At 38.8% G+C, this 26151-nt stretch overlaps 2 protein-coding genes across 2 annotated transcripts in view; both read right to left on the bottom strand.

The window, feature by feature from the left end:
* Positions 1–9928, bottom strand: part of LOC127067564 (uncharacterized protein DDB_G0283697-like) — a 67086-nt gene extending 57158 nt beyond the window's left edge. The window contains exon 1 of the mRNA XM_051002642.1: positions 7872–9928. Within this exon, the coding sequence (XP_050858599.1) occupies positions 7872–9314 (1443 nt within the window). The 5' untranslated portion in view covers positions 9315–9928. The remainder of the gene's footprint in view (positions 1–7871) is intronic.
* Positions 9929–13886: 3958 nt separating this feature from the next.
* On the bottom strand, positions 13887–25986 carry LOC127067567 (protein FAM151B). Its single transcript, XM_051002646.1, has 5 exons — positions 25623–25986; positions 18067–18195; positions 16483–16706; positions 16008–16150; positions 13887–15424 (listed from the first exon to the last, which is right to left on the bottom strand). Exons 1-5 carry the CDS (start codon positions 25669–25671, stop codon positions 15028–15030), a joined length of 942 nt encoding a protein of 313 aa, XP_050858603.1. The 5' UTR covers positions 25672–25986; the 3' UTR covers positions 13887–15027.
* Between the last annotated feature and the right edge of the window lie 165 nt (positions 25987–26151).

Raw genomic sequence — 26151 nt, 5'->3', positions numbered from 1 at the left:
TACGCAAATTTGATTTACCTTGACACCGTTTAATAGCTGTATCTATGAAATTGCTTTATTCCGAGTATCATTCTTTCGATCGTAGAGAAATTTTTTCTATTTAAAACTCTAGGATGATGCGTTTGATGGAGAAATTGATTTCTTAGATGACTAGCATGAGTTAAATCCATTGTCTCCTATCATCGAGATTTCGTAATGTTCGATCGACTCTTACGAGTGATTATTGACGTTATTGCGTTCTTCATTAACAATAGCATACTAATTCGAAGATTTGCTTTGTTGCCGATGAGAATAGAACCTATGATTTATTTGTAATTCAATCGGTTATCGTTTGATTGTGCTCGGAGATCGATCTTCTCATTTTTTAACAACACTTTTGATTTTTTTTTCCTTCTTTAATATCTTCGTGTCGGCACATCGCATTACTATTGTGAAAGAACGAAAATGTCACAGCAATTTTCTGTTCTTTATCAAGGATAATTCTGTTTCCGGAGGATTCCTCACGTAAACAAAACGTGAGACGCATCAAAATCGTTGCAAGCGATGCAGAAATTCTAGGAATTCTATGACCTTTCATGATGATTATCGACAGTCCATTATTCATCTTCTTAACAATTGAACATCCAGCTGCTAATCCGCTAAGGAAATGAAACATCACACGTGATCGTAAATTATATTTACATTTCCCTTAACATTTTTTTCTAATTTTTATTGCTCAACTAAATGCGAAATGTTTCATTCAATTTTGAACGTTTAAGAAATAGCTAGTGTTATTGTATTTTTTCGAAGTACAAAGAAGCGCTCGATAAAAAAAGTTTTCACAATTGAATTTCGCATAATTTCAATCTGTGAATGAATATCATTTCCAGAAATAAATCTTATCGCAACTATTCGAGATAAGCTTCGTAAAAAAGAGAAGAGAGGAAACGAACAAAAAAAAAAAAAAAGGAGATGAAACCTTATCGAGTATTAGCAAATTTTCTCACAGCATAGATTCTTCTCGTGTGACGATAAAAGGGACGTTGTGAATATTCTTGAAGATTTTACTTCCTACCGAGGTCAAGAGGTCATGGCGCGTGTATCATAAAACAACCGGATTATGGAAGATACTTGAGAAAGACGGCTGTGGGGTCTGAGGGGGAAGAAAGAAAAGAGTAAAAAGTTATTGAGAAGGTTTATGGTCGTTGCTGAGATTCTGATAATGCGGACACCATTTAGATCGTGGCACGCGCGAAAGAACGCGTTTACTCTAAGGCAAACAGGTCCTTTTTCTTTTCCTTTCACATTTTTTTCTTTTTACGTTGCCATCATATCTAACTAAGTACGTTCCTCTGATCGAAAGGGAGGGTTAGAGAGAAGAAGAGAGATTCTTTTTATAATGACTTCATCCCTTCGTCGCAAGTATTAACTCGTATCTAAAGGCTACGCCGATGCTTGCGATAGTAGTAGTGTAACGTGTTATTTAACCGATCGCGCCTCTCACGGCCGCAACTTTCCGTAAAGGAGAAATTGCTTAGCCTCATCGTTTTCTTCTTTCCAGGATGTAAAAGGAAAGGATTTTAATGGAAAACGATCTCGAAAGTTTTGATTCCGGTTTATGGCGGTATATTGCTAATGTAAACAAAATTAATGTACGATAGATATATCATAATTATTATGATCGATAGTTAGTTAAAATGTTTGAACAATTTTCATTAGTTGTGAGGAGAAAATAAACGAGTATCGATGTCATTTGGATATTTTTAGTTTATCGTCGAACCGACCATTGTTGGAACTACTCCAAATGGGCAATTGGAATAACCCAGATACTCGAATTTGTTCGAGTTTCATGATATCGGTGGTCTACGATCGGAGGATAAATATAATCGATACACGTTTTAATAATGAGAGAATAGTATCGAGAGATGACGCGAAATGAGGAAATTTCCAAAAGATTCGTCGTAGGGCAATATCTTGCAAGTTTGACAAATCTGGTAAGTTGCCAGAAGACTGAATGGTAGTGCATATTGAAATAACATTTAGTCTCTCGTGTTTTCTTTTAATAAGTCATCAACGAGAGATAGAAAGTTTTATTGGATTATCAAGTGATTTTTATCGAGCTTTTATAAATCAATGAGATAGCATATCGTTCGGCTTAATGTTTTTCTACGAGAGAACATTTTTTCCTTGCTCTTGAAATGATTTTGAAAGTGTCTCTATTCACTGCGATTAGCACTCGTAAAAACCTAGAGAAGGAGAAAACACGAGCTCCTTCGTTAACGAGAACAGTCTGGAGATTTCATTTACACTTTACAATAAATTTTGTCTTTATGAAATTGATTCCTTTCGCGTCTCTTTTAAAACACACACATTTGGGTAGTTTCCAGACGACTATTCTCGATTGCTCGGGACGAGAATTTGTACTTCAGACGATGTTCCAGGAATTAATTAGCTTATACTCATTTTAGTATTGCTTGGCCACGCACAAGTGTTCCGGGAGCCCCAATGAACTTTGGCAATTAACTCGTGAGTCACCGATTTGCATGGACGTCAATTCTTAGGAGACATTCGTAATCGTTCTTTCTTCTTTCACTTCAATTAGTAGTTTATTGTAATTTTCTCAATTTTCTCATAATGTTATCATGTAAAGAGCAACCGGATAAAGTCAATTAGATATCTATCTTTCTTTTCGTTTCGATTATCTTGTCTTGCAGAGAAAGTTGCCGATGAGTTAAACATCATTATATCCGCGACGGGTTACCGATTTATAAAGCCAACAATTTTATATGGAGACTTTTTTGGAAGCCGTCCAGACAAGTACCTGACTCGAACAAAGTGAAAACTTATTTTGATTTAATTTATTACGTATTAAAAACGCCCTGATCAAAAACCGGTTATAGAATTGGACTTGCATAAGACAACCGATTCGATAATAACAAATATTATATACTGGATATTGAAGAATTCAACGAGAACGTTGTTATTCATAAATTTGCTATTGTAGATGTTTTGTTAAATATAAAGAGTTATGTAGAACAGAGATAACGAACATCTTTCCAAGAATCTGAGTTATTTCGGTCGATTCTTTAATTAGTTATTACGCTGACTCGGCCTTTTTTGCGAGCATTTGTCCTTACAAATAGTATCGTCATCTCGACGATGAATCATCATCCGACAGCACGGTTAACTCAAAGATCTTTAGCAGTCTTTTTGATGCTTCCCGATCGTTAATCATCTTTTCGCTAACTTCATTATTGTCAAGGGCCTAGCAAGTGGGCGGAGTAAAGGCGAAGTTTATCACAACGTTTCGATCTATTTTCGCACTTTACATTCCAACTTCTGGAGATTTTCATTTCAAAATATTAACTTTCCGATGACTCAGTTCGATCGTTTCTTCAAATCGTACGTTCACTTTCACTTCGTCGGTATTATTTAATTGAAATTATTATTTTTAAAATAAAAAAACTATAATACATGAACGAAATGAAAGTTACTGACGTCGATAATTTCAGTATCTTTAAAAGAGTTACGTTTCTACGATACAAATGAACTTTGGTACATATGTGAAATTCGAAGGGCCGCGCCTTGACATGTTCATGAGCACAAGGGTGAATTTTATGCTCGTGGTAACGAGCTTCCGCGGCAAGCTTTATGGTATTTATGGGGGTTCTTCGCACGGTCAGGTGGTAAAGTCGTTTTCTTGATACGTCGAGAGAGGAAACCTTTTCGGCGAAACGGAGACTGAATAGGGAGTAATAAAAAGGGCAAAGAAGAAAGATATAGAGATGCTCTGCTCGTCGTTTAACGTAAACGATACTTCCACGAAGTTTATCAAATGTTTATCGTCGGGAGAGATCGCAAACGATCGATTTCCGTCGGGTTTATATAAATCGAGGTTCGTCGAGAGAGTTCGAAGTTAAACTCCTTGTAACTCGATGAATAAACCTTTTCTGAGATATTTTAAGAGCTTTCTAAGAACTCTCGAGAAAGTTTAAAGTATTTTTGCGTAGAGCATAGTCGAAACAATCCCAAAGGGATCGTTCGCAATACGATGAGATTCACTGAGAGAAATTTATGAGATTAACGATCGATTGGAAATACCTTCGTAAAAGGTCGACGCGAAATAATAGTGCGGCATCCAAAGAGGATCGTTTCGAACGGGAGCAATCGGTATAATCGTAAAATAACTCGTAGGATCGACATTACCCAATTAGAATTTTATGATACGCGGAAGTTGGACAGTAGTACTTATACTTCGGCGAACGATAAATGCTAAGCAATTCCATTGGAGTCAACCACGTTCTCTTTTTAGACATTAGATTACGTTGCTAAAGGTGAGATTAGAAAAGTGGAAAAGTAAATTATTGTATGGCTCGCTTTATCAACTATTAACACTTCTGGCTAAGTGAGCGTTATCGTTTTCTTAGTAGCCTGTTAATTCGTTAACAAGGAACACGTACGTACATATATCTGTGTAAGGTACACATCAGTCGGATTTACCTTTAGAAGAGGGTAACAATCTTCTTTTAGGCTAGGTTAAGCTAGGCTAGGTGAACCGGATGCTGAGAGTCACAGCGAGGGCACCGGTGGTTCTCATAAAACTTGTTGAAACACGATACCCTGAGGGACTTCTTTCTTAAGCAAGTCAACGATTATCTTCTTGATACAAACGTCTAGGTTCGTGATAGCGAAGGGATTGTCAAGTACTACCGCACGGTAGGCGTGTTTGGATAGTCTAAGTTTCCTCAGATTAATAAGATAATACCTTTAAACGAGATGCTGCTCGTTTGCTTTATTCGAGTTTCCAAGAAGACGATTATTTTTTTTTGTCGACGCTGATGACCTAAACGTTATTATCCCTGATGTCTGTTTTAGTATTAATCACCTTTGGGTAGTCCGTAAGCTCTTTCGGATTAACGAGTTAATCTCCGTTGCTATCGGGTTTCTCGTTTTCCGTAGTTTCTACGAAGACGAACATTTCATTTAACATCAATGACCCAGAAAAGGTTAACTCCAGTCAGATATTACATTTGACGTCCGCTTTGGGCGATAATTTGTAGCAAATCCTATTACGCGCTTTCGCTCGTTAAGGATATGTTTCTCGGTGGTGCGTAGAGCACGTGGAGACTGTCCGTTATCTCGCGGATGATGAGCCATAATCGAATTAAATACTCGTCGGTTTTGTACAAACGGACAACTGTGCGACTTGTCTCTAGGAGAGAGTACAATTTCCGCGAAAGCTAGTACGGGAAAGATATTGAAATTCTCACGATCAAAATGGCAAAAAGTATTACGACAAATTTAGAAAAACATATCTATTCAATTCGTAAATCCTATTGTACGAGTTTCGAAGATCATAAAAGCTACTCGATTTTTAATCTCCTTGAAGATTCTACTGTAGAAGCGCGTGTCAGGAAAACTTTATCGTTCTCTTTGATCCCGCGGCATCGACGTGCATGGATTTTACGGTGCAAGAGATCAGCACGTGGAATTGCTCAATTACGCGAGGCTAACAATCCCTTGCTACGTCCTCTGTAAGGTAGAGGCTAAGCTTTCCAATGGAACGTGGCGGGTTTTACCTTTGTAAATTGGCGCAAAAAAGTAAAAAAATATCGAGAGCGTTCGCGACGGTGGACGTCGTCGATTACCTTTCGAATCGGTGTAGCTACCGGCACGAGAGTCGATCTTTGATCGAATTATCCCTCTTTTAAATTATCCTTGAATGATCGAGATCTGTTCAACAATACAATTTATTATTCATTATCGTACGAATTTATTATCGAGGATTGAAATGATTTTACAAATTTAATAAAATCTGCACGAATTGAACTAATTACATTTTAAAAATTACAGAGAAAAAGTTTAACGTTGTTATTCGTAACTTATGCTTCGAATAGAAGTAAAAAGAAATCGGTATCGAATCATTTTTCACTCTAATACTATTTTTGTATGCTGCCAGCATCTCGTTGATCTCGCAACAGAAGTTAGTTTTTTCCTTGGCAGCTTACGACAACACGAGCCGATAGTACATTCCCGAAATTACTTGCCGCCTTATTTTCATTGAACGATCTGTAACATCTGTGCCGTCGAGACTGTTTTGGGATACAGAGAGGCCGCTCCTTGACGTACGCAGAAAGCGTTCCATCTATTCGCAGGATGATCGAGCAAACACGAAGATATGCACGTAGAAGAAAAGAAGAAGAAGAAGAAGAAGAAGAAGCAGAAGAAGAAGAAGAAGAGAAAGTAGTTTTTGGTCGTAGGCAGAGTAGACTACGTGCTTCTTTGGCTCCTCGGCGAAGATATGGCGAATGTTCATTGGCTTTGACGAGGCGTGGCGGACGAAAATAATCTTTGAAATTCGCGCTCGTTAATCAAAGACTCTTGTGGCCTTTTATCTTTCTCTTCTGAATTTGTAGAATTCTTTTTTCGTTCGATCTCATTACGATCGTTTAAAACTATTCTCGAGAAATCTTGTTAGAAACGACTATCGCTTATGACAATGTCAATGGTTATCAATAGGAATGGAAAGCGATATTCAAGAGATTCCTACGTTTATTTCTTACAATTTTAGAAAGTGATATATGTATAATACATGACGTAGAAACTGAAACTCATTCATTGATGTCAACAACTGGTATAAAGAAACTTCGCCAGCTAAAGTTCGTGAAGTTTCCGAGTAGTCGTCTACCGATATCGCACGAATACCAGAGCAGCGATCACTGAATGGCGTGTTTGGCAATGAAGATTGGCATACGAGAATAGTATGAGTTCTTAGTGAGTTCTCCGATCTTTCATAAGATTTCTGCTCTTTAAGAGTCTCCATGATGTACATATTACCCAAGGATAATCTAATCTTAGGTGATGAAGAAGGAGAGAAGCCACCAACGTCGCGACGAATGCAAATACGAAGTCGTTAATAACGTTGGAAGAACGTCGTAGATTCGAAACAGTTCTTGGAACTAGAGTACTTAACGAATCTCAAGAGAGAATGAGAGAGTTTTCGATAAGCACGGCTTGCTTCGTCGTAAGCACTAAGACTGTTGTAGGTGTCTGATGCGATTCACAGCCCGTGGCGAACAGCACTGCCAAGGACGATCCAAAACGATCTTCTCGAGTGCAACAGGGAGAGAAAGAGAGAGAAAGAGAAAAGTGGGGAGAAAGAAAGAGACTGTCTGCGTTGCATCGTGAAAGTCGATCACGAGATCAACCGTGCGAGACCGAGAATCGCTGAAGGGTAACGTCGCGTACACCCTCGAGATCTCGAAGAATGTGAACGTGCGAAATTACCAGCTTGAGCTATGCGATTCTCTGAGATTGCTTCGTGCAGGCTCCCACTTGAGATCATTCTCAAGACATGATTACGATAGTTCGCCACGGATTTGTGAATCGATGAGAGTTGATTAAAACGTCAAGTGTACTTATGATTTAGACTTGGAATCTTTTCGATCAGCAAGATAGATGTTTACCGGATCAGGTAGATGTCTTATTGACAGAGTCGATGTCTGTGCTCGTGTGGACAGTACATTCTGATAGGAGCTTATCTCTCAAGGCCGCGATCTTGGATCGTTGCCCTTTCCAAGGATACCTGGTGAAAAGAAGAGAGAATCGATACGATGTACATCGAACGATCGGTGAACGGTCATAGCGAAGATCGAGATCTTCCCTCGCCAAGGTCATTTAGAAGGGAACTCGATTCTATCCGGCTCGATTTGCGGTTTCTCGTAGGTGCAACTGTCGGAGAGATCGGATAGGATAGTGTCTTCTTTGAGAATTGTGAAATCTTTCTCACGCTTTAGAAATAATTTTTCGTGGGATATCGATTTTTTCTTCTTTCTTTTCTTTTTTTTTCAATCAAAATAAAATGAACACGACCCATAGAAAGTTAAACTCACCGTGTTAGTGACGTCCGATTGCATGCCGGAATCATCTTCGACGCCGGCCTTGATAAGATCTTCCTCCTTCTCGTTGTCCTCGGTGTTCAAGTAGTCATCGTATTCCTGCTCGAGACTCTTTGTCTTAGCTTTTCCGGAATGCTCGTCATCGTCTTTAACCACGACACTGATCACGTTCTTTGAGGGTTTACGTTCGATCTCTGCACTCGCGGACTTGATCATCGCGACGCTCCTATCCACCACCTCCTCTCCCTTCGACGGCTTTTTATTTACAAGATAACTGGACGCGCCGGCTACGTAAGAAGAGCCGACGACCTTCGGACGAGTGAGATTTCTGGAGGCACTGTTGTTGTTGTACGATACGCGCAACGGATACTTTTCTATACCAACGTTCCTGTAATCTCTTTTCACCGTCGGCTTTGCCGTGCTAGGATCATCCGACGTGAGTCTTCTGATAATATCGTCGTAGCTATACAACGGCGGCTTATTTTCATTTTTATAAAAATCATTATCGAACTCCTCCTCGCCACCGTCATTGTCAGCGTCGTCATCCTCTTCCTCCTCTTTCTCGGCTTCCTTCCAGATATCATCCTCCTCCTCCTCCTCTTTTTCGCTCTCCACGTAATCCTCTAAGATTCTCTCGGTCAAGTTCGCTCTCCTTCTCCTCTGATCGTCCAATCTGAATTTCCTCATGCTATCGAGGTCGCTCGCATCGTAGAATCTCTTTCCGTTACGATAACCAATCGAACTTTGCCTGTTGCTTCTCCAATCTCTTCTCCAATTGCTCCTGTGCTTCTTGGAATTTCTCCAGGGTAAGTAGGAGGAGGAGGAGGAGGAAGAGTAATGATTATCCGGACCGGTATCGTCCTCGTAGTGACGCGCTGACCTTTCCTCTTCTTCCTCCTCGTTCTCCTCGTTAAAATCATCGCGAAAAGCTTCACGATTTCTCGAATAGCCTCCTCTATGCCTGCTTCTACCGAGTCTTCCCAATCTTGACCTGTGACGATTCTTCCAATTATATCTCGAGGGAGTCCGACGTTTCTCCTCGTCGTGATACCAACCGTGATAACTCTCTCGATGACGTCTTGGATATTTAGATTCGAAAATTCTTTCCTGGTAACTCTTCCCTCTGGATCTAGGATATAACCTCTCCTCGTAGGATCTAAGACCTTCGTAATCTTCCTCATCGCCGTACTCATCGTCGTCTTGTCTGGAATCATCATCCAGATCGTCGTATTCGTAATCCAATTCTCGCGACCAGCTCGATCGTCTGTCAACCGGCTCGTGGTGATTCCTTCTGCCAGCCGATGTATCATGCCTGTGTCTGTGCCGATGTCTTCTTGCCTCGAGAGCAGTATCTTCGCGATACCTTGATTCGACCGCAAACAATCCGTACGCCATCAGCAATGCCAACAATAGTAACAATCTCCCGTCGCGCGTCATTTCGTCTACCTAAGGATCTATACCAGCTAGATAGCTTACATTATCGGCATCATTATCGTCATAGATCACACCCACCCTTTCGGAACGTTCTTTTTCTTTTCTTTTTTATCTTTGACAAAATTTCGCGAAAATCAGGAACACATGGCTGAGGAAATGCCGGTCCACGCACGATCACTATGATGATCTTTTCTCCACGATCGAGACATCAGTCAAACACGTGGCTACCGGCGAACCGATCTAGCCACGAAAACCGTACGAAAGTTCTTCGAGCTTTATCGATTCTTTCTTTTTCTTTCTCTCTCTCTCTCTCTCTCTCTCTTTTTTTTTTTTAATAAACAGAATCCGTTTTCGAAGTATTCTCTCGAACTATTTCATTCATCGAAGCGTAAAATGAAATTTGGCAGGACCTCTTTTGTCCTTTTCATCGATCTCATAGCCGATCAGGAAGACGTTAAAGAGGCAAAAGGCTCGAAGATCTTTTCTCAGCGAGATTCTTGAACCCATTCGATCTTCGTTCGATCTTCGTTCGGCAGGAGAAGAGTCCGACGTTCGGTGATCCAAGACTCGAATCGTATCTCGCGGACCGAATGTCGCGGTCGACTGAGACCAGCCAGAGCGGCCGGCGGCCTAAGAGATCGCGGGACGCACTGCGCATGCGTGCGTGCGATATTCGTCCCCCGTCGCTCTTCTCTCTTTTCTCTTCTCTTCTCGAGTCTTCGTTTCCTCCACCACCCCCTCCTACGCTTTCTTACTCGTCTCCCTAGAGACTTTATCTCCGCGAGAGAGAAGAAGAAATGTTTCAGGGAAGAAACCAAAGAGAGTCTCTTTCGTCTTTGACAAAGAAGAGGGAAGGTTTGAAAATTGAACAACTTTTGCACTCTCGACCTTTTCTCTTTTCTTCGAGATAAAAATGAAAATTCGTTCGAGCAATATTATATTTTGCATAAGAGGAACATTGTCTTCTTTGTATTTGCATATCTTTGTTCAGCAACGGTTATCTCTTTATGGTATAGTATGTAAAAGACAATGGACGTTTCTCGCGAGAATCGCAAGTTATTACGATGACACGGGCGTTTCGGGGTAAGAGTGACAAGGTATTTCCCTTTCCTGCACACCTGTTTCCTTATTAACTTTCTAATGATACTACGTAAATAGGAATAAAACGATAGCAGGAGAAAAATACTTCCGTGCGGTGACTCGTAATGCGTCTTCTCGTCGGAGATATCGTAGCTTTCGTACTCGCGTGTGGCTTCGCTGCCAGACGTTCTACGTGACGCGCAGGATTTTCTGCGATCCCTTCCAGGGGTGGGGGGAGGAGAGGTACCTGCGTGAAAAAATAACCATGAAGTATTAAACGCGAGAAAGGAAACGAGCGAACACGTCGAGAACGAAAGTTTGCGATAATTGTACGAAGTGATCCGTGTGAAGAATAGTTTATCACGTTGAAACGATGTAAAAAAACATTTTTCAAAAACTGTCAAACACGATAGAATAATCCGTTACAATGGATAATAAAAAAAATGTAACATTTTTATTGAAAAATTTATTCTTATTAACGAGAATTACTTTCATATAGATATAATCCATTTGAAATATTTAATACATTTTAAAGTCTTCCAATACGACAATGAATATAGAGTGATATTAAATAGTCGAATAAAAATAATAAAAGAATGTTGTCATTTTACTTCAGTTAGTTTAGTTAGAACTTCTATACTATAATCGATTTGAAAATATTATCTAGCCACTGAACATGTTTCAATGGATTTCCTTAAACTAATACCCGAGTAGTTTCGATTTTAACGACGACGTAAGGGCAGGACCGGTCGTCCTTTTGGTCCTCCATTCACTTTCGCGCCGCCATTCAGAGACGTCTCGACGTCGGCGGGCCGAAATCTCGGCCGCCGATGAAGAAAGAGAAAGAGAAAGAGAGAAGTAAAGAAAGATACGATCGGTAGTGCGTGCTCGACGGACTGGAGGACTGGTTCTTTCGTTCTGCAAACGGAGCTCGTGTCGTCGTGCTTTTTGTCGCCCTTTTAGGCCGGACACCGATAAATAAACACGCCTGTTTCTCCACCAAGAAAGATGGCTATGTCTGATTTGAAATCTCGATATCTTCTCTCTCTCTCTTTCTCTCTCTTTCTTTCTCTTTCTTCTTTCGTCCTACGATTTGTCCCGAAGAAATGTTGCTGCCTCGTCATGCGACCCTTTTCTCTCTCTTTCAACTACGACAGGAAGTTGTACACGAGGAAGGGAAAAGAAGGTGGAATTACACAACGTCCGCTACCGCCTTTCGATACTTCTTTTCTCGACGCCCCAAGGAAGAAAAAACGTTCGACCGTTCGTGTCTCTTTTATCGATCGACTGTCTCGATTAATCTTGAGCAATACTGATTCTTCAATCCCTCTGTTAAGCCGAGAAAGTATATTTCGTATGGATGTTATAGTTTTTTCAAGATATTTAATACAGGAAAGAAATGAGTTATCTGATACGAACTATTTCCAAATGAGTTTAAAATCTATTCCTACGAAGAGAAGCAGTTAACGAATATAAATTCCTTAACTGTGTTATAGCGAGAATTGTAAGATCATCCAAATGGAATCCTTAGACCCGTTTCGGTGCTAACCTTAACTCGGCCTAAATTAACCGACCAGTCGTTTGTCAAAAGTTATAGAACGAAGACAGACTCATTAACGACAAAGTCGAAATCAATCGTGAGCGCACATGGAAGCCGAATGTTCATCGCGAGAACGCTCGTAATCATCCTGTCGATTTAATGAGTCGAGATCTCGCAAGGTAAGAGAGAACTAGCTGATAAATAATGACTCTCGAGTACATTCCATCCATTTAACGTAAAATTATCTTGATTCTCCGTCGCAGTGAATCCTCTGTTTAGTATTCAATTATTCACATAGATCGTCCTATTGATTGTTAAATTAATAGTTGCTATCATTGTTTCTGAAGTCATGGATATATCATGATTACAATTTCCACGTCAATTTCCACAAGTAAGATATGCAATTACACTTTTTGTTTTATTGCTTGGAATTGTGGTGAATTATTCGAGATGAATAGTTTGTAAGAATAGCTGTCATCTTTACATAGATTTTCTGTACAGATCTTATGTATAGATACGATATGCTCGGAGTTAACCGAAAATATTCGTGAACACGAAGGGACATCCGTCATGCGGATTTAGATTTAAAATGCTGTTGCTTTCATGCCAAGAGCCGTGCTCAAAGTACCGATTTGTTCCACTTGGAAGTGGTTCGCTCTTTGCCACAAATATCTATCCATCACTTAAAGTTTTCCGCGTGTCTGCGTAGATCGTTTTGTAGAATGATCAATTTGTTGTTTCCTCTTGTCACGCTTTTCTAGTCGTAGAAATATCAAGAGTCCGTGAACCGAGGAGATAGTAAAAAGGAGGATAATTTTTTTCAATAAATGCGACCATTCGATGGATCAACGGAATTATTAAGTGAGAAAAATAATGAAAATGAATTTATCGTATCGTTCGTTGACACTTCCGACATCGATGCCGACGTCTCTTTTGTCCTGGTTCAAAAAGGTTATCGCGAAGATTAAGTTCATAGGCCTACGCAATAGACTCATCTTCGAATTTATTTTATATATATTACGATCGAACACGTTATCCGCATACACGTTATCCACCTATTCCATAAAATTATTACGGGTTTAGAAATAAAACTTATTTCGACTTCCTTTAATTCTTTTTTACGGTAATCAAGAAGATTGAGGAGTCGCAAGGTAGACAATCAAGTTTTTGCTCGTATCGGAAACTTAATTGCGATCGTTGGATCCTTCCTTTCTTTTTTGAGAAAGAGAGAGAGAGAGATAGAAAGGAAAAGGATGGAGAAGAGATTTTACAACGATGATTGCGATCGCACACGTCGAAAGTAATTGCGTTGCACCTGCCTAGAAGGGACGACAAGGAAACGTCTGTACGCAGCTAAGAACGATTGTGATAACCGGAATGGCTTCTTCTGTCTCTCAAGGACGTCTGTACTAGTCGAACGACCTTTGACACGGCAAGCTACGCTATCGACACCTCTTATGTTCTTTACAATCTCGTCTTTCCATCGAGCTTACCTTGAAATCTCTGTACATTTCTTTACCAGTATAGTTATATTCACGAAAAGTTGTATATTTTTGCAATATTATATAGTATCAAATGATATTGCTAATTATTTAGCAGGATGCGTCAATTTTTTCATTATTCGTAAAGCTTTATAATATTATTTGCATAGAAAAATTCTCTATTCGTTTTTCAAGGTGAATTGTATATTTGAGAATATATTGAAGTAGAAGAAAAATTCAGCAACATGTTTCTTTCATAGTAAATAACAGTTAATCCTATTTAGAATGCACTAAGGAAAATTTTCTAAGCACAGGTATTAGCGCAGGTATACAAGTTGGGATTTTTGAACTCGTGCATATTCCAGGACACGACTGAACCTGAGGATTCATCGATCGGTAGGATTACAAACTAACCATCCATAATGAATAGCAAAAGAATGTGGTTAAGAATTCGAATTAGGAATAGAATAGATATTTTATTCGTAGGATTGTAAATAATTTTATTGTTTCGTTAACAAACGCAGTGCTCTGGCACCGTATTTATACATTTAAATATTATTATATCCTTTGGCTTAGATATGTGGCTTACGTAAATTCCTAATATCAGCTTATTTGCACCTAGGACATTGAATGAGAGATATGTTAATTATAGATACAGAATGTCTGCAAAGAGAAATAACCAGCAAATAAGCTCTAAAGTTGATTTAAAAAAATATTGAAGCGTTCATAAAAAACGTAAAACTCTTTAATCTCTCTTTTAAAGTATGCGTTCAAAATTAAAATTAGCCAAAATAATTATCCGTTTCAAAAGAAAGTATAATTTTTTATCTTTTTATAAGCGCGATCTCGCGCTAGAGAATCAATAATACGTTCATAAACAAATATGATAAGGGGTAATGTTAATTTTGTGATGTGAAATGTTCTCAATGTTGTTTACATGTCGTATTCTATTAAAAAATAATTTATCTAGGATTCATGAATATTCTTTCCTCAATCGACCAAAAAATTTTATTACGATTCTTGCGATAAATTTCAATTAGATTATAATTTTGAAATAACGGAGTTACGCCGATGATAAAGTCTTAAGATAATTTTCAGGCAATTCTCGTATATCTCGTTTGACGAGATTCTTAACGAATCAAATGACATTTTTGTTAAATGTATAAAACGGTATTCGATAAAAGTGTGCGTCTAATCCTACAAGTGAATTATTCCTACTGTTCGATTATTATTAATATTTATAAGCGAAAGGAATTGTGTGTGTGTGTGTGTTGATTTAAGTTGTTAAACGACTACGACAAATTCGCAAGATGTTCTCGGAAATCTTCCTCGTTTATTTTCGTTGCGCGTACGGAAAGGGAGAGGAAAATGTAGATGAAGAAAAATACGAAGAATCGAGACCGAAAAACGTTTGACCTTGCAGCTGTTGAAAAAAATGAGAAGGGAAACGACGACGATCTTCGATGAACGATCTTAAAAATTGATCGGCGGTAAGCAAAGTTGCGAGATCTAAAGCGTTCATTCTTGTTTGACGTTGTCCAAAATGGACGAAGATGCTCGCATCTTGTAACGTTGTATTTTCTAAAAACCGCGATTGATCTTCGCGTAGATCGCTTCACAGCATCCTGGCAAAAAGGAATGAAAGGAGCGTCATTGCGGTCATCATCGCGACATTAGAGGTCGACGAACCGCTGGTCAAGTCGAGATTCTTCCAAACATCTTCTGGAACGTCGACGTAGACCTTACCAACGCCGATCGTTTTTATCAACTCGGAGAGTTTCTTCGTGTCGACCTGATCGCCATGGCTGGACCAGATGGTCATAGTTACATTGCCAAAGCTGGAGCTTCGATCCATCAACGTTTTCATGGCGCTAATATCGTTAGCAGCGAGACCTGCTCTCACTGGGTAAGTTATCGACTGAGTGACCTTATTCTCCGTTAAGGTGTCTATCATCTTCTGAATCTGTTCCGTCGTGTAATGGCCTTCGGTTATGTTGAACTCTGACCCATATCTGAAAGTAGAAAAGAAAAGATAACAAAAATGTTTTCTCTGTGAATCTTTAGAAGACGTTCGTCTTATTGAAATCAATTTTTTGCTTTAGTAAAAATCTTTTGTCGAGTGATACCATTTGTGGGTCTCAACTTGTACACCTTTACTCGGTAGGTTCATTTCTTCACATTGCAAATTCTAAAAACAGTAATATTTATCGTCGCGAAGCTATCTTTTGATTATTATTTATTTTCTTTTTTAGGATAATGTTAACATTTTTCTATCTCTCTTTCTCTTTCTGTTTTTTATATTCTTATATATTACGCTGATGAATGAGAATAGAGGTAAAGGTGAAGGTGAACGTAAACTCATTTGCGCTTATGTAACTCGTATTTACGTTTCCACAGTCCCTCTTCAAACACTCTTTTTGTCTTTCTTTCTTTCTCTTTTTCTTTCTTTTATTTTTTCGCAGCATCACATCTCGCGAAATGCGTGGAATAAAAAGAAATTTCAAGTAATACTCGTTATACTTTTTTTCTATAATTTTATAACTAGTGATCACCGAGTTAAGAAAAACGTGAAAAGCAATATATTTTTGGATTTACCTAGTCGTCCAACCAATGGAGAGGACACTTTCTGGAAAAGCTTCCATTGCACCGGTCAGGAAAGACTTGGAATCGAGCGGAACAGTCTTGGCTTCGACCGGTCCAGGTAAAATGTCGGCATTTAAGAACAAAGGCTTGGTGAACTGAAAGACAATAAGAGAAAATTACTATTAATAAGCTGTGGTCTTTGTTCTCTCGAGTTCTTCGCAACAAATCTGTACGTACTTTATAAAGTGTGTCGTTTGTAATCTACATAGATATGGGTGTATATAGAAAGGCATAAAAAATAAGCAAGTCTCCGGATCGATACGGCCAGTTATACGAAATATTTTTCGTTTTAACAGTAATAGATGTATGTTCTGTCAACTCGGAAACATTTAGACCGATTTTTTTATAGAAATTGTCGACATTTCCCAGATATAATTGCTTCAATCGTATCATTTTTATTTTATCAACCTATTTTACGCATACATACCTTTTTTCGATTTTCGGCAAGGATAGGCTTGCTGCGTTCGAAGGCCTCGAGAGACTTGAAATCGAGTTTTACGCCCTTGGTACTATTAAGAACACTCGAGAGAAACTCGTCAAGAGAGAGATCACTCTCTAGGTCCGGTGGATGAGCCATTATTGGTATGTTCGTATTATTGGAATTGGTCAGGTTGCCTATCATGACGTCGCCTTCGAGCATCATGATGTCGTCTTTAAAAAAGCAACTACGTTTAGTGTGTGTTTGTGTGTATGTGCGGAACATACACAAACTACGAGACTCGTAAAGACTTAGAGAGAAAAAGAGAGGCGTATATATAGAGATAGAGACGGAAGCAGAAGCAAGAGGGAAACGGAAAACGCGCACACGTGCAACGAATATCGATCATGCCTAAAGAGGCTGCGAGTCGACACGACGTTCGCGACTTTCTCTCTCTCTCTCTCTCTCTCTCTCTTCGCATTGTTAAACGAGACTTTTAAGTCGTCCTTAAGAGAGACGAAGTGAGAGAAAGAGAAGGGAAACGCCCTAACCCTTTCTGTTCCCCTCCACGTCTTCGAGCTTCCATTGTCTACTTTAGAATTACTTTCTCGTGGTATATAAGTTTCAAGGTCAAATATTTCCATGCCTTCGATCAAGGCTTTCATCCAATGTTCTCCATACCGCTTCATTCCTCCAATATTTTAACTTTTTCGCACTGAACAGTGTATATATACGTACTCGTGGAGTGAACACTTAGATAAAAAGAGTATAGACATACATATATACATACATACGTACATACATTCATATATAGTTGTTGAAAAATTGACGGTTAAATACTAATAATCGTATCGAGTATCGTCAGTCAGCATTGAATTGTCATTGATGCATTCCGTTCACTGCGAACATATCATTTCACAAGGACACCGGAGCGATAAGGTTAATTAGATACGGAAAGATGAATCATTAAAAAATTTATTTCATTCGTGATATTTTGAAAAGGTTTCACGATTAAACGATCAAACGATTCTTGGCAATATCAAAATGAATGTTTTGAATCGTTCCGATGAACTACGACGTGATATTTTATAAAGGAACCAAGCGATTTGAGTATCGCCGAGGAAAAAAATTGGTATTCGCTGAAAGCGCACTTGAAAAATTTTTTATATTTTTCTCTCTCTCTCTCTCTTTCTCTCTCATCTTCGTCATTATCATCACGCCAACTCTCGTGTACAAAGAGAGGAGGAAAATGAATACCGTGACGCGAATGCATTAACAATCGAGTTTATAAATTAACAAGGATAAAAAAGTGGACTATGGTAAACAAAGATTTACCATCATACTCCACGGTAATTACTTCGAGTTCAAGTAGCCCGTACGCTGATAAGCATATCGACAAGCCAATAAATCGATTCTCTATCGTCGTCTTTGATATCCGTCCTTCAAAAACTTTTTTAAAGCTGCACGGAAGTAAAAGGAACGATAAAAAGGAAAATGATCGTCGTCATACGGTGTTCCATTTTTGTCTCGTCGGAATGATATTTTCACCAGTCGATTAAAATATGACATTTTCTATAATGAAAAGGAACTCACCCGCGTTCAGTGCCTTAGTCAAGTTAGCTTGGCTATTGACGGCATGAGCCCAGACGATCTTGGTCAGATTACCTTCGATAGCTGGAAAGAAGGTCTTCGGGTCTGGTGCGATCTCACACATGACGTATTCTGTAAAAAAAAAGAAAAGTATTTCGCGTTTACATTCCACATCATTCTCGCGTATCTCTTTATATGCGTGCACATCTTCCATCTTAACTGGTAGTCGTATTTTGACCTCACTCGCGCGAGACTTGACCTTCCGCATTAGTATTCTCGAGACCCCTCGACCTTTGACCCAATATTCGACAGAGTCGCTCCATAATTGAACAGACCGAGAATTCCTCGCGGCACGAAGCTTGGAAGGACTTGGGGTGGAGAAGAGAATCTCGTAGCTCGACTACCACATCCAGAGAACCTTCTCATTGTGTCCGAGAACTCGATCGATAATCACGCTCGTTCGTTACCATCCTTACCAACTCGTTACTCTCTTCAATTATTTTCCTCCCTTTTTCCCCCCGCTTCCTTTTTCTTTTTCTATATCCTATACTCACATAGGGGATGATATCGATGTCACTTTATATGATTGCGGATAAATGATTTTTCTTCGTATTCTGCTTTGGAATTAGGATGGAAAATCTTTTGAAATGAACATTAAGTGATAACAAGAATAATCTTGTTTTCTAAGTATCCTTTGAAAAGCTTAGTTTTAATGAAATAATCTCACACTTTTGACACTTGAACCTGAACTTGAACTTGATTTGCGTATAAACGTTAATGAAGCATCAGAAAAGCTCAGGTTTTTGGAGCTTTCGACCCGCTTTTCATTTGCATAATGTACGTGTCTACATATTTACATCGCTGGTTCGCTTTGTACGGTCTGTCAGTATTGTTTCTCAGAGGAGTATATTACCTACGGCTCGGGATATTCTTGAGAATAGTAATTATTATAATTCTCGTTCTAGTTCCCGATTACATGGACGAAGGTAATTTTTTACCGAATTTTCCGACCGCGTAATGATTTTTCTTTTCTTTTCTTTTCTTTTTTCTTTCCACGACGAAAACTTCACTTTGCATTTAAACTCCTGAATTTTTATTTGATGTAAAAAAAAAAGAAAAGTAGAGAGGAAGGTCATGCATTAAATATTTTCAGAGTAGCACAAGACGAAGCTTTTGAGTGACATTAGGATATGAAAAATCTAACAAGTTTCAAAAGTAACACTTGTGAAATCGGCCAACTGATCCGAATTATATCGTAACAAAAACAATGAATATTTGAAGCGAGAAAGAATACTACTTTCTTACTTTTATATTATGTATCCTTTAAAATATCTCAAGGGAAAAAGTGACAGGTCTATGCAAATTTTAATGTGAATCAAAATTTTATATTCAATAAGGAACGCGTTAAACTCAAATAGAAGGAAAATCATTTTCAGAAATTTATCAGCGATATCAGGGGACACGTTATTTTCTTATCGATCGATTTACCATGCATAGAATAAAATCCCAAGAGATTCTGGAATCTACCCGAAGAAAGTCAGTCCCTTCTATCTACCCCTTTGGCACCCTTTAAGTAACGATTACCGATATTCACCATTCGTCGATATCGGATGCACGTTCTATCGTATCGGCTCAGCGTCGCAAATTTCAGTCAGCTGTAGTTTCTCGACCTAGTCTCTTCAGCACACCCAACCCCAACTCCGAACTACTCTCTCAACTTTATCGTATACAAGCAAAGAAGAATTTCCTAAAGTAGAGGTGACTTCGTCGTATTGGAAGATCGCATAAAACGTCAGAACTGTTCAAAGCGTATATCATATATCGTTTAGAAGACTTTACGATTATTCTTCTATTTTTAATATCGATAGTGCACGTAACGTTTCAACGATAAAATAAAATAATCATGATATTCAGGATGTTACCTGGGAAAAAAGTCATTTCATTGAAATTTCGTTTAGTTTCAATCCCGATGAAAATAGTCGTTCACGAGGATTTTTTCGGTTATAGCGAAGAATCCTCACCCCTGAAATAGTAGCCATTCGAACTCCCTTTCCCCCGCTGAATAGATCGGTACGAAACACGTTCCTGCCACAATGGCCACGAGTGACCCGTTTCCGGTCCAGCGGTCACGCACAGTGTTCTCTCTGTGAGCGACGACCGGTCTCTCTCGCGATGGAAAACGTGAGAGAAAGAAGAGGAGAGAGACCGGTCTCTCCACGGCTTTTTTCCTATCGCGCGATTTCTCGTGCTGTTCGCCACTCTGGGATCCGTGCGAACGTTCCAAGACATTACGCTGGAAGACTAAGAAAAGAGAGATAGATAGAGAAAGAGAAGCTAGTTCGTTCTAATTACTAAAACAATCGGTAGTTTGTCACGAAGAGAAATCGAGTCCAAACAGACTAGTAAAACTCACATTCTATTTGAAAAATAATTCTCCTAAGGAAGAATTTGGTATGGTTTTCTTTTTTCCCGTTCCTTCGAACAACTCAAAGAATCCGACAAGCAAATTAGAACGAATAATTTCCAACGAACCTTCTCCTCGATCCTCGAGTTCGGTGAAAGCGATTCTCTTACGTCATTGTTGCTACTCAGTGATAGCACCAGTTAGGAATCAGCAATGCCAGCTGAATACGCTTTTCCAATTCGTACTATCCAAAGTACCGTTCGCTTTCATAGTACTTTCAATGGGAACAGAAGTACCAAGGGAATCGGTTCGCGTTAATTCGAAATGCATCTTACATTATGAGATATTCCCATTCCTTCGATTCCTTGTTTACTCTAACTTTTGAGCCGATGGATAAGCCAATTATGGTAGAAGGTCTTTTAAAATGCTTTTCCCTTCTTTCTTCAAGTACGCTTCTTCAAGATTCCTTCTGATAAAGAATTTCTTTGATCATGGAAAGTTTTCTTACCGTTGTATATTGCAACGATTATAATCAGATTTATATCTAATCATAATAATCTTTAATCTCCTCATTTTTTTTTTTATTATACATGTTGCTATTAATCGTATATCTTTCATTTTCTTTTACTTTCGCATGAACAGTTTAATTCGACTACTTGACTCCGATCTTACTAAAGGAGCAAGGTATCGCACTCACATGAATATTCAACTTCACCGATTTGCCTCCCACTCAAACGAAAGCAAGAACGATCTATGCATAAGAATGTAACCATTAACGACGATTACTACGAGCGTATAATAAAAGTCAGATTTACGAACGTTTCACATGGAAAATCCTTTTGGAGAAGGTTCGCGGAGGACTAACGAAGAACATTGTTACTCGAATAGATTACATTTACGTTACATTGTTTTCGAAAAAGTATGAAGTTGCTTACGCTTGTGTTTCTTAATGTTGTAAATCAAGAGAAAAATAGAGCAAGATAAATGATAGATGTAATGTAAATGTAAATCAATTAATGTGCAACATAACGAGCGGATAATGATCGCGATATATGTATGTATAAACGTAGTATACAACAAGGTGTCGGATTCTTCTGCGAATCGTTGGCTAAACTTGTCAACGTTTGAGATATTTACGGCCGATATTTCCGTTCCGTACAATGAGACGTTGCGTCATGCAATTTACATTATGTCGCAAAAAAGGAAGTTGAATATTACAGACCTATAGATGATACGTTAATATTTCTTGAAAATTATTCTTAATAATTCTTTATCGATAGTACAAGGCCACGTCCTTCTTTTCTTAAATATGCAATACGTCGCTCACCTTTAATTATTGATCGTATACATTTTATTTGTGTTATTCAGAAATTCGTATAGATCGTGAGAATTTTTCGACGGGGTCTCTTCTGTGTAATAACTTAACGTTATTCACGGAGCATCAATCTCCGTTTGAACTTGACAAGCGTAAGGAGAATGAAGAGCATAATAATCTTTGTAAAGAGAATGGTCAGAGAAAGAATATAAAATAGTCGCGACTAAACAAGGCCCATGAATTCTAATGCTTTAAAGAAAATAATGAATTTCTGTCACGCAAGGACGCTACTGACTGATAGATCATTCGAGTTTGACACAACCGTTGAAAATATTCATCGTTTGGAAGGATAGCTTCTCAAGCGGATATAAGTTACGATCTCGGATAGATTTAGTATCCGTTTAAAAATTTCATTTCGTACCGCAGATGAAGGTGTGACACCGATATCGACTTTCAACGCCTCGAATCGGAACATAATGCGATATAAATCGCGCAATCGTAACGTAAACGTGACTCGTTGTAAGATTGCCGAGCTGCGAACAGCAATAATAATTTCTCCTTCGTTGTTTTCTTTTCTTGGAGAATTAAACGGCGAAGAAATGAAGTTAGTAACGTGAATATATATTTTCACAAGTTGTAAGTAATTAATCTCGGGAGTGTAATTAATGCGTATACAAATTGCGGGACGGTCCAAACACTTGCTACAATTGAAAAAAATTATAAAGAAACAAAAAAATATTCCACGGTGTTTTAGCGAACCGGGATTATGTTTTTATGTCTTTTTTTATTTTTTATTTTTTTTGTCAGTCTTCTCGCTGAAAATAGCATACGAGCATTTTGTAAAATGATTCCCTAATGAATATCGCGGTACATCGAACGATGACTCAGTTTATCGGTGATGAAATAAGAGTAAATCACTGTGGACTCGTATACAAACTCCTTTCGTTGGATTTACGATAAAAACGGACAAACAAATGAAACAGATATTGCATTTCGGAACGTATAATAAGTCGAGTTCTTGTGTCATACGTTTTATGGATAATTCCATTGGAAGGGTTAACAAAGCGTGCGAAATTATCCACGGAATCGGTATGCACCTTCTCCGCTTGATTTCCAATTCGTCGATTATTCGCATCACCATTTTCCGGAACGAAACGTAACGAAATGGTACGAAACGAGCGTTTTCACAGATAGATACGTATGTAAAAAAGATCGTATCTTGTTTCATCCGTTCTTAATATTCGAAATTACAAAGATAAAATTGATATCACAAAAGTCACGCACTCTCAACTATTAATCCGTTCTTCATCAGATTTAATTACTTAATTGTGAAGCGTACCATTCGTAATAGAATTAACGATCGGTCGCGAGATAGCGTTCGTTTCTTAATTAGAGTAGCCAGTCTATTCTCGTTAACGTCCACGATGTTTGTCTTACTTCTTTTTTTTTAGATTCACAAAGAAGAAGGTCCGACCTACATCTAGACATCACCGGCACTCTTTAAAAATGTGGGAAAAAGAAAATATATATCAACCGCTTCATCGATTTTATAATACCTTTCATTTGGAATTTTTACCTTGAACGAACGCAAACGAGTTTCAATAATGGCATTGCGATTTTTCTAATAAAAATTATGAAGCTTCGGTTAAACGCTATCGGTCGCTCGGTTATTGCCCATCAATTCCATTATACATGCGATCGTAAAATCGATTCGACATTATCGAAATTTATGTTTCTCGTTCTTCCTTTCATATAATTTATATATTATCAAAGAAGCTTCGGGCATGTATACAACGTGTCACTTTGAAGACGATCGATCTCTTAGAGAACGCTCGGAAATCTCCGAGGTGAGTTATCCTAAGCGATAAGAACATAAACAGACGCGTCGTCGACGAATTCCACGACGTATCTTTGTACATACGATAAAAGTAGAAAACGCCAAAGACGCGTTAGCAACCCTGACGCCTATTCCTCTGGAACTTTTTAACGAGATCGTTTCGTTCTTGGTAGACGAACGAGATCGATAGATAGACCAGCCACGACAAAAATAGATAAATGAAATGCATTAGAGCATCGACGAGTTTATTCGACGTCAATAAGTAATAGCGTAATCGGAGGATCGTTGAATTTCCGTGGCTTTTCGGCCGATCGACCTTCCTTTTGAGTTATTGTTTGCTCTCACGAAACGACAACAATTGGATTAGTATCTCTATAATAACAGAACATTGCTACTCTAACAGGAAATTTGTATTTTTTTTTCTATTTTCAATAATATGTGATATCGTGACAATAAACCGTTCCATCGAATAAATTATTTTAATCAATTGCAAAGCAATAATTTTTTTCTTTTCGCGAGTTATTTCGCGTTTAGAGTTTTGAGTGCCTGTGGATCCGGTAAAGTAACGCTAAAAACAGTTTATTTTCGTACTATTTTCGCAAGGCTTGTAACTTTCACGTTTTACGCGACCACGGACACGTTGCTAATCTATTTTTACGAAAGAAGGAATGAAGCTCGATCATAAGCTCCTTTCCTACCGTACAAAATAACGAGTTTTTGAGAGAAATCATTTTCTTCGAGAAGGTCATCGTTTAAAGTACACCTTTCGAAGGTAGTTCGTAACTCGAACGAGCTCGAACTTTTCCGATCAGTTCGAACGAAGCTATTGTACGAATCCTTTGTTGCCTTGAACTTAACCACCATAGATCAAACTTGTAAGTAATTTCACGAAGGTACGTCTCATATCGCTCGCATTAATAACACGATGTATATACTTCGATGTAAGATCCTGAACAACGAACCTTTGAACATCTTTATTTTTCTTTTGCTTTGAAAATGGTGGATGCGAATTTTCTACAAGATCGAATTTAAACGACTTCTTCGTATTTTCTCGACGTAGAGATTTCGTGGATCTTGGTAAAGAGCTGGGGAACTCGGGAAAGAGAGGTGAAGAAAAAGAAGAAGGGGGAGGAGGAGGAGGAGAAGAAGAAAAAAAGAAGTAGGAAAGGAGGCAGCGTGGAATTTTATCGTTCGTGAAAAATAAATTCACCGACTGCTTTTACGAACCGTTAAAGCGTCGTGCTTGTTAACGTGATTTGAGTAAAAAATGCTGTTCGACGTTATGCATACGCTTATATTTAATCGTCTCGTCGTTAACGGAAATCGTTCGTTTTCCATTTTTCTTTCTTTAAGATCAGAATCTACCTTATGATTTTTATGACGATATCGTCGTTTATTGCACCAGCCTTGCTCGCATAGTAATCGCGAAGTGGAAGCTGTACGAGGAAAGCACGTACACCGAATACATCTCCCCTTCTCCTTGTTTCCCCTATCCGTTATAACGCATATTAAATAAATATTTAACGAACAAACACGACAGGGACGCCCATCGTCGTTGTATTACTTACGTAAAAGACAAACTCGAATATTTCGGGTCATCGTCGAAATTTCTTTTACTACCTACATTAATTAACTTCGATTTTACTTGCAATTTTTCGTTCAATTGCATCGGATGATCAAAAACGTAGCTAGATGTTCCGCTTGACGAATCAATAACATCTTTCTTTCGTAGCTATAGTAGAAATCTCTTTATCTAGCTTTTCTTTCCCTCGTTTAACGACGAAGCGGACAAGTTTAAAATTACACTCGGAATGAATTTTTGCGGAACATGCAAGTTTTAAAGTCTCGGATCTCATAATAACATTTCTCACGAATCCAAATCGATACATTTCGAGATACAATTCAACTAGTATCTCTTTTCAATCAAAGAGAAACAGTAAAAAAAAGAAGACAAGATAAAAGTTTCACCCTCCGGGAAATTTTTTTCTTAGCTTGAAACTTACGTATCAACGCCAGGAATGAGAGAATCTTCGCGAGCGTCGTACAATCCATTCTTCTCGAGATTCGAAAGTTACTGAAACGTTGAGATAGATTTGTAGACGATAGGAGGATAAACGGAAAGGTGAACACGGAACCGGCGCGAAAGCTTGTGTGAGAGCTCGATACGACACGCCCGGTCAACTCGGCAGCCACGAAACGACTGAACTCTCTCTCTCTCTCACTCTCTCTCTCTCTCACTCTCTCTCTCTCTCTCTCTCTCTCTCTCCTTTCTCTCTCTCTCTCCACCGCGTGTCTCTCGTCGAGCAATCGTCGTTGAAATCCTGGCGCGCAGACGATAATACGAGCGTTCTAGGCGCGTCGATCGTGCGTTTTACCGGCACTGCCAACGTCACCGATGCTTTCGGCATCTGTACACCTTCTCTCTCTCTCTCGCTCTCTCCCTCTTTAATCCTTCCCCTCTTCGTACTTCCCCTACAAAGCTATCTACCGCGCACACGTGTTCAACCGGGGTCCTCTAGGGCCACCCTAAAC

The sequence above is a fragment of the Vespula vulgaris genome, chromosome 11, assembly GCF_905475345.1.
Source record: "Vespula vulgaris chromosome 11, iyVesVulg1.1, whole genome shotgun sequence".
NCBI classification, from domain to species: domain Eukaryota; kingdom Metazoa; phylum Arthropoda; class Insecta; order Hymenoptera; family Vespidae; genus Vespula; species Vespula vulgaris.
The sequence above is the reverse complement of the archived record's forward strand: the minus strand, read 5'-3'. Positions and strand labels throughout refer to the sequence as shown.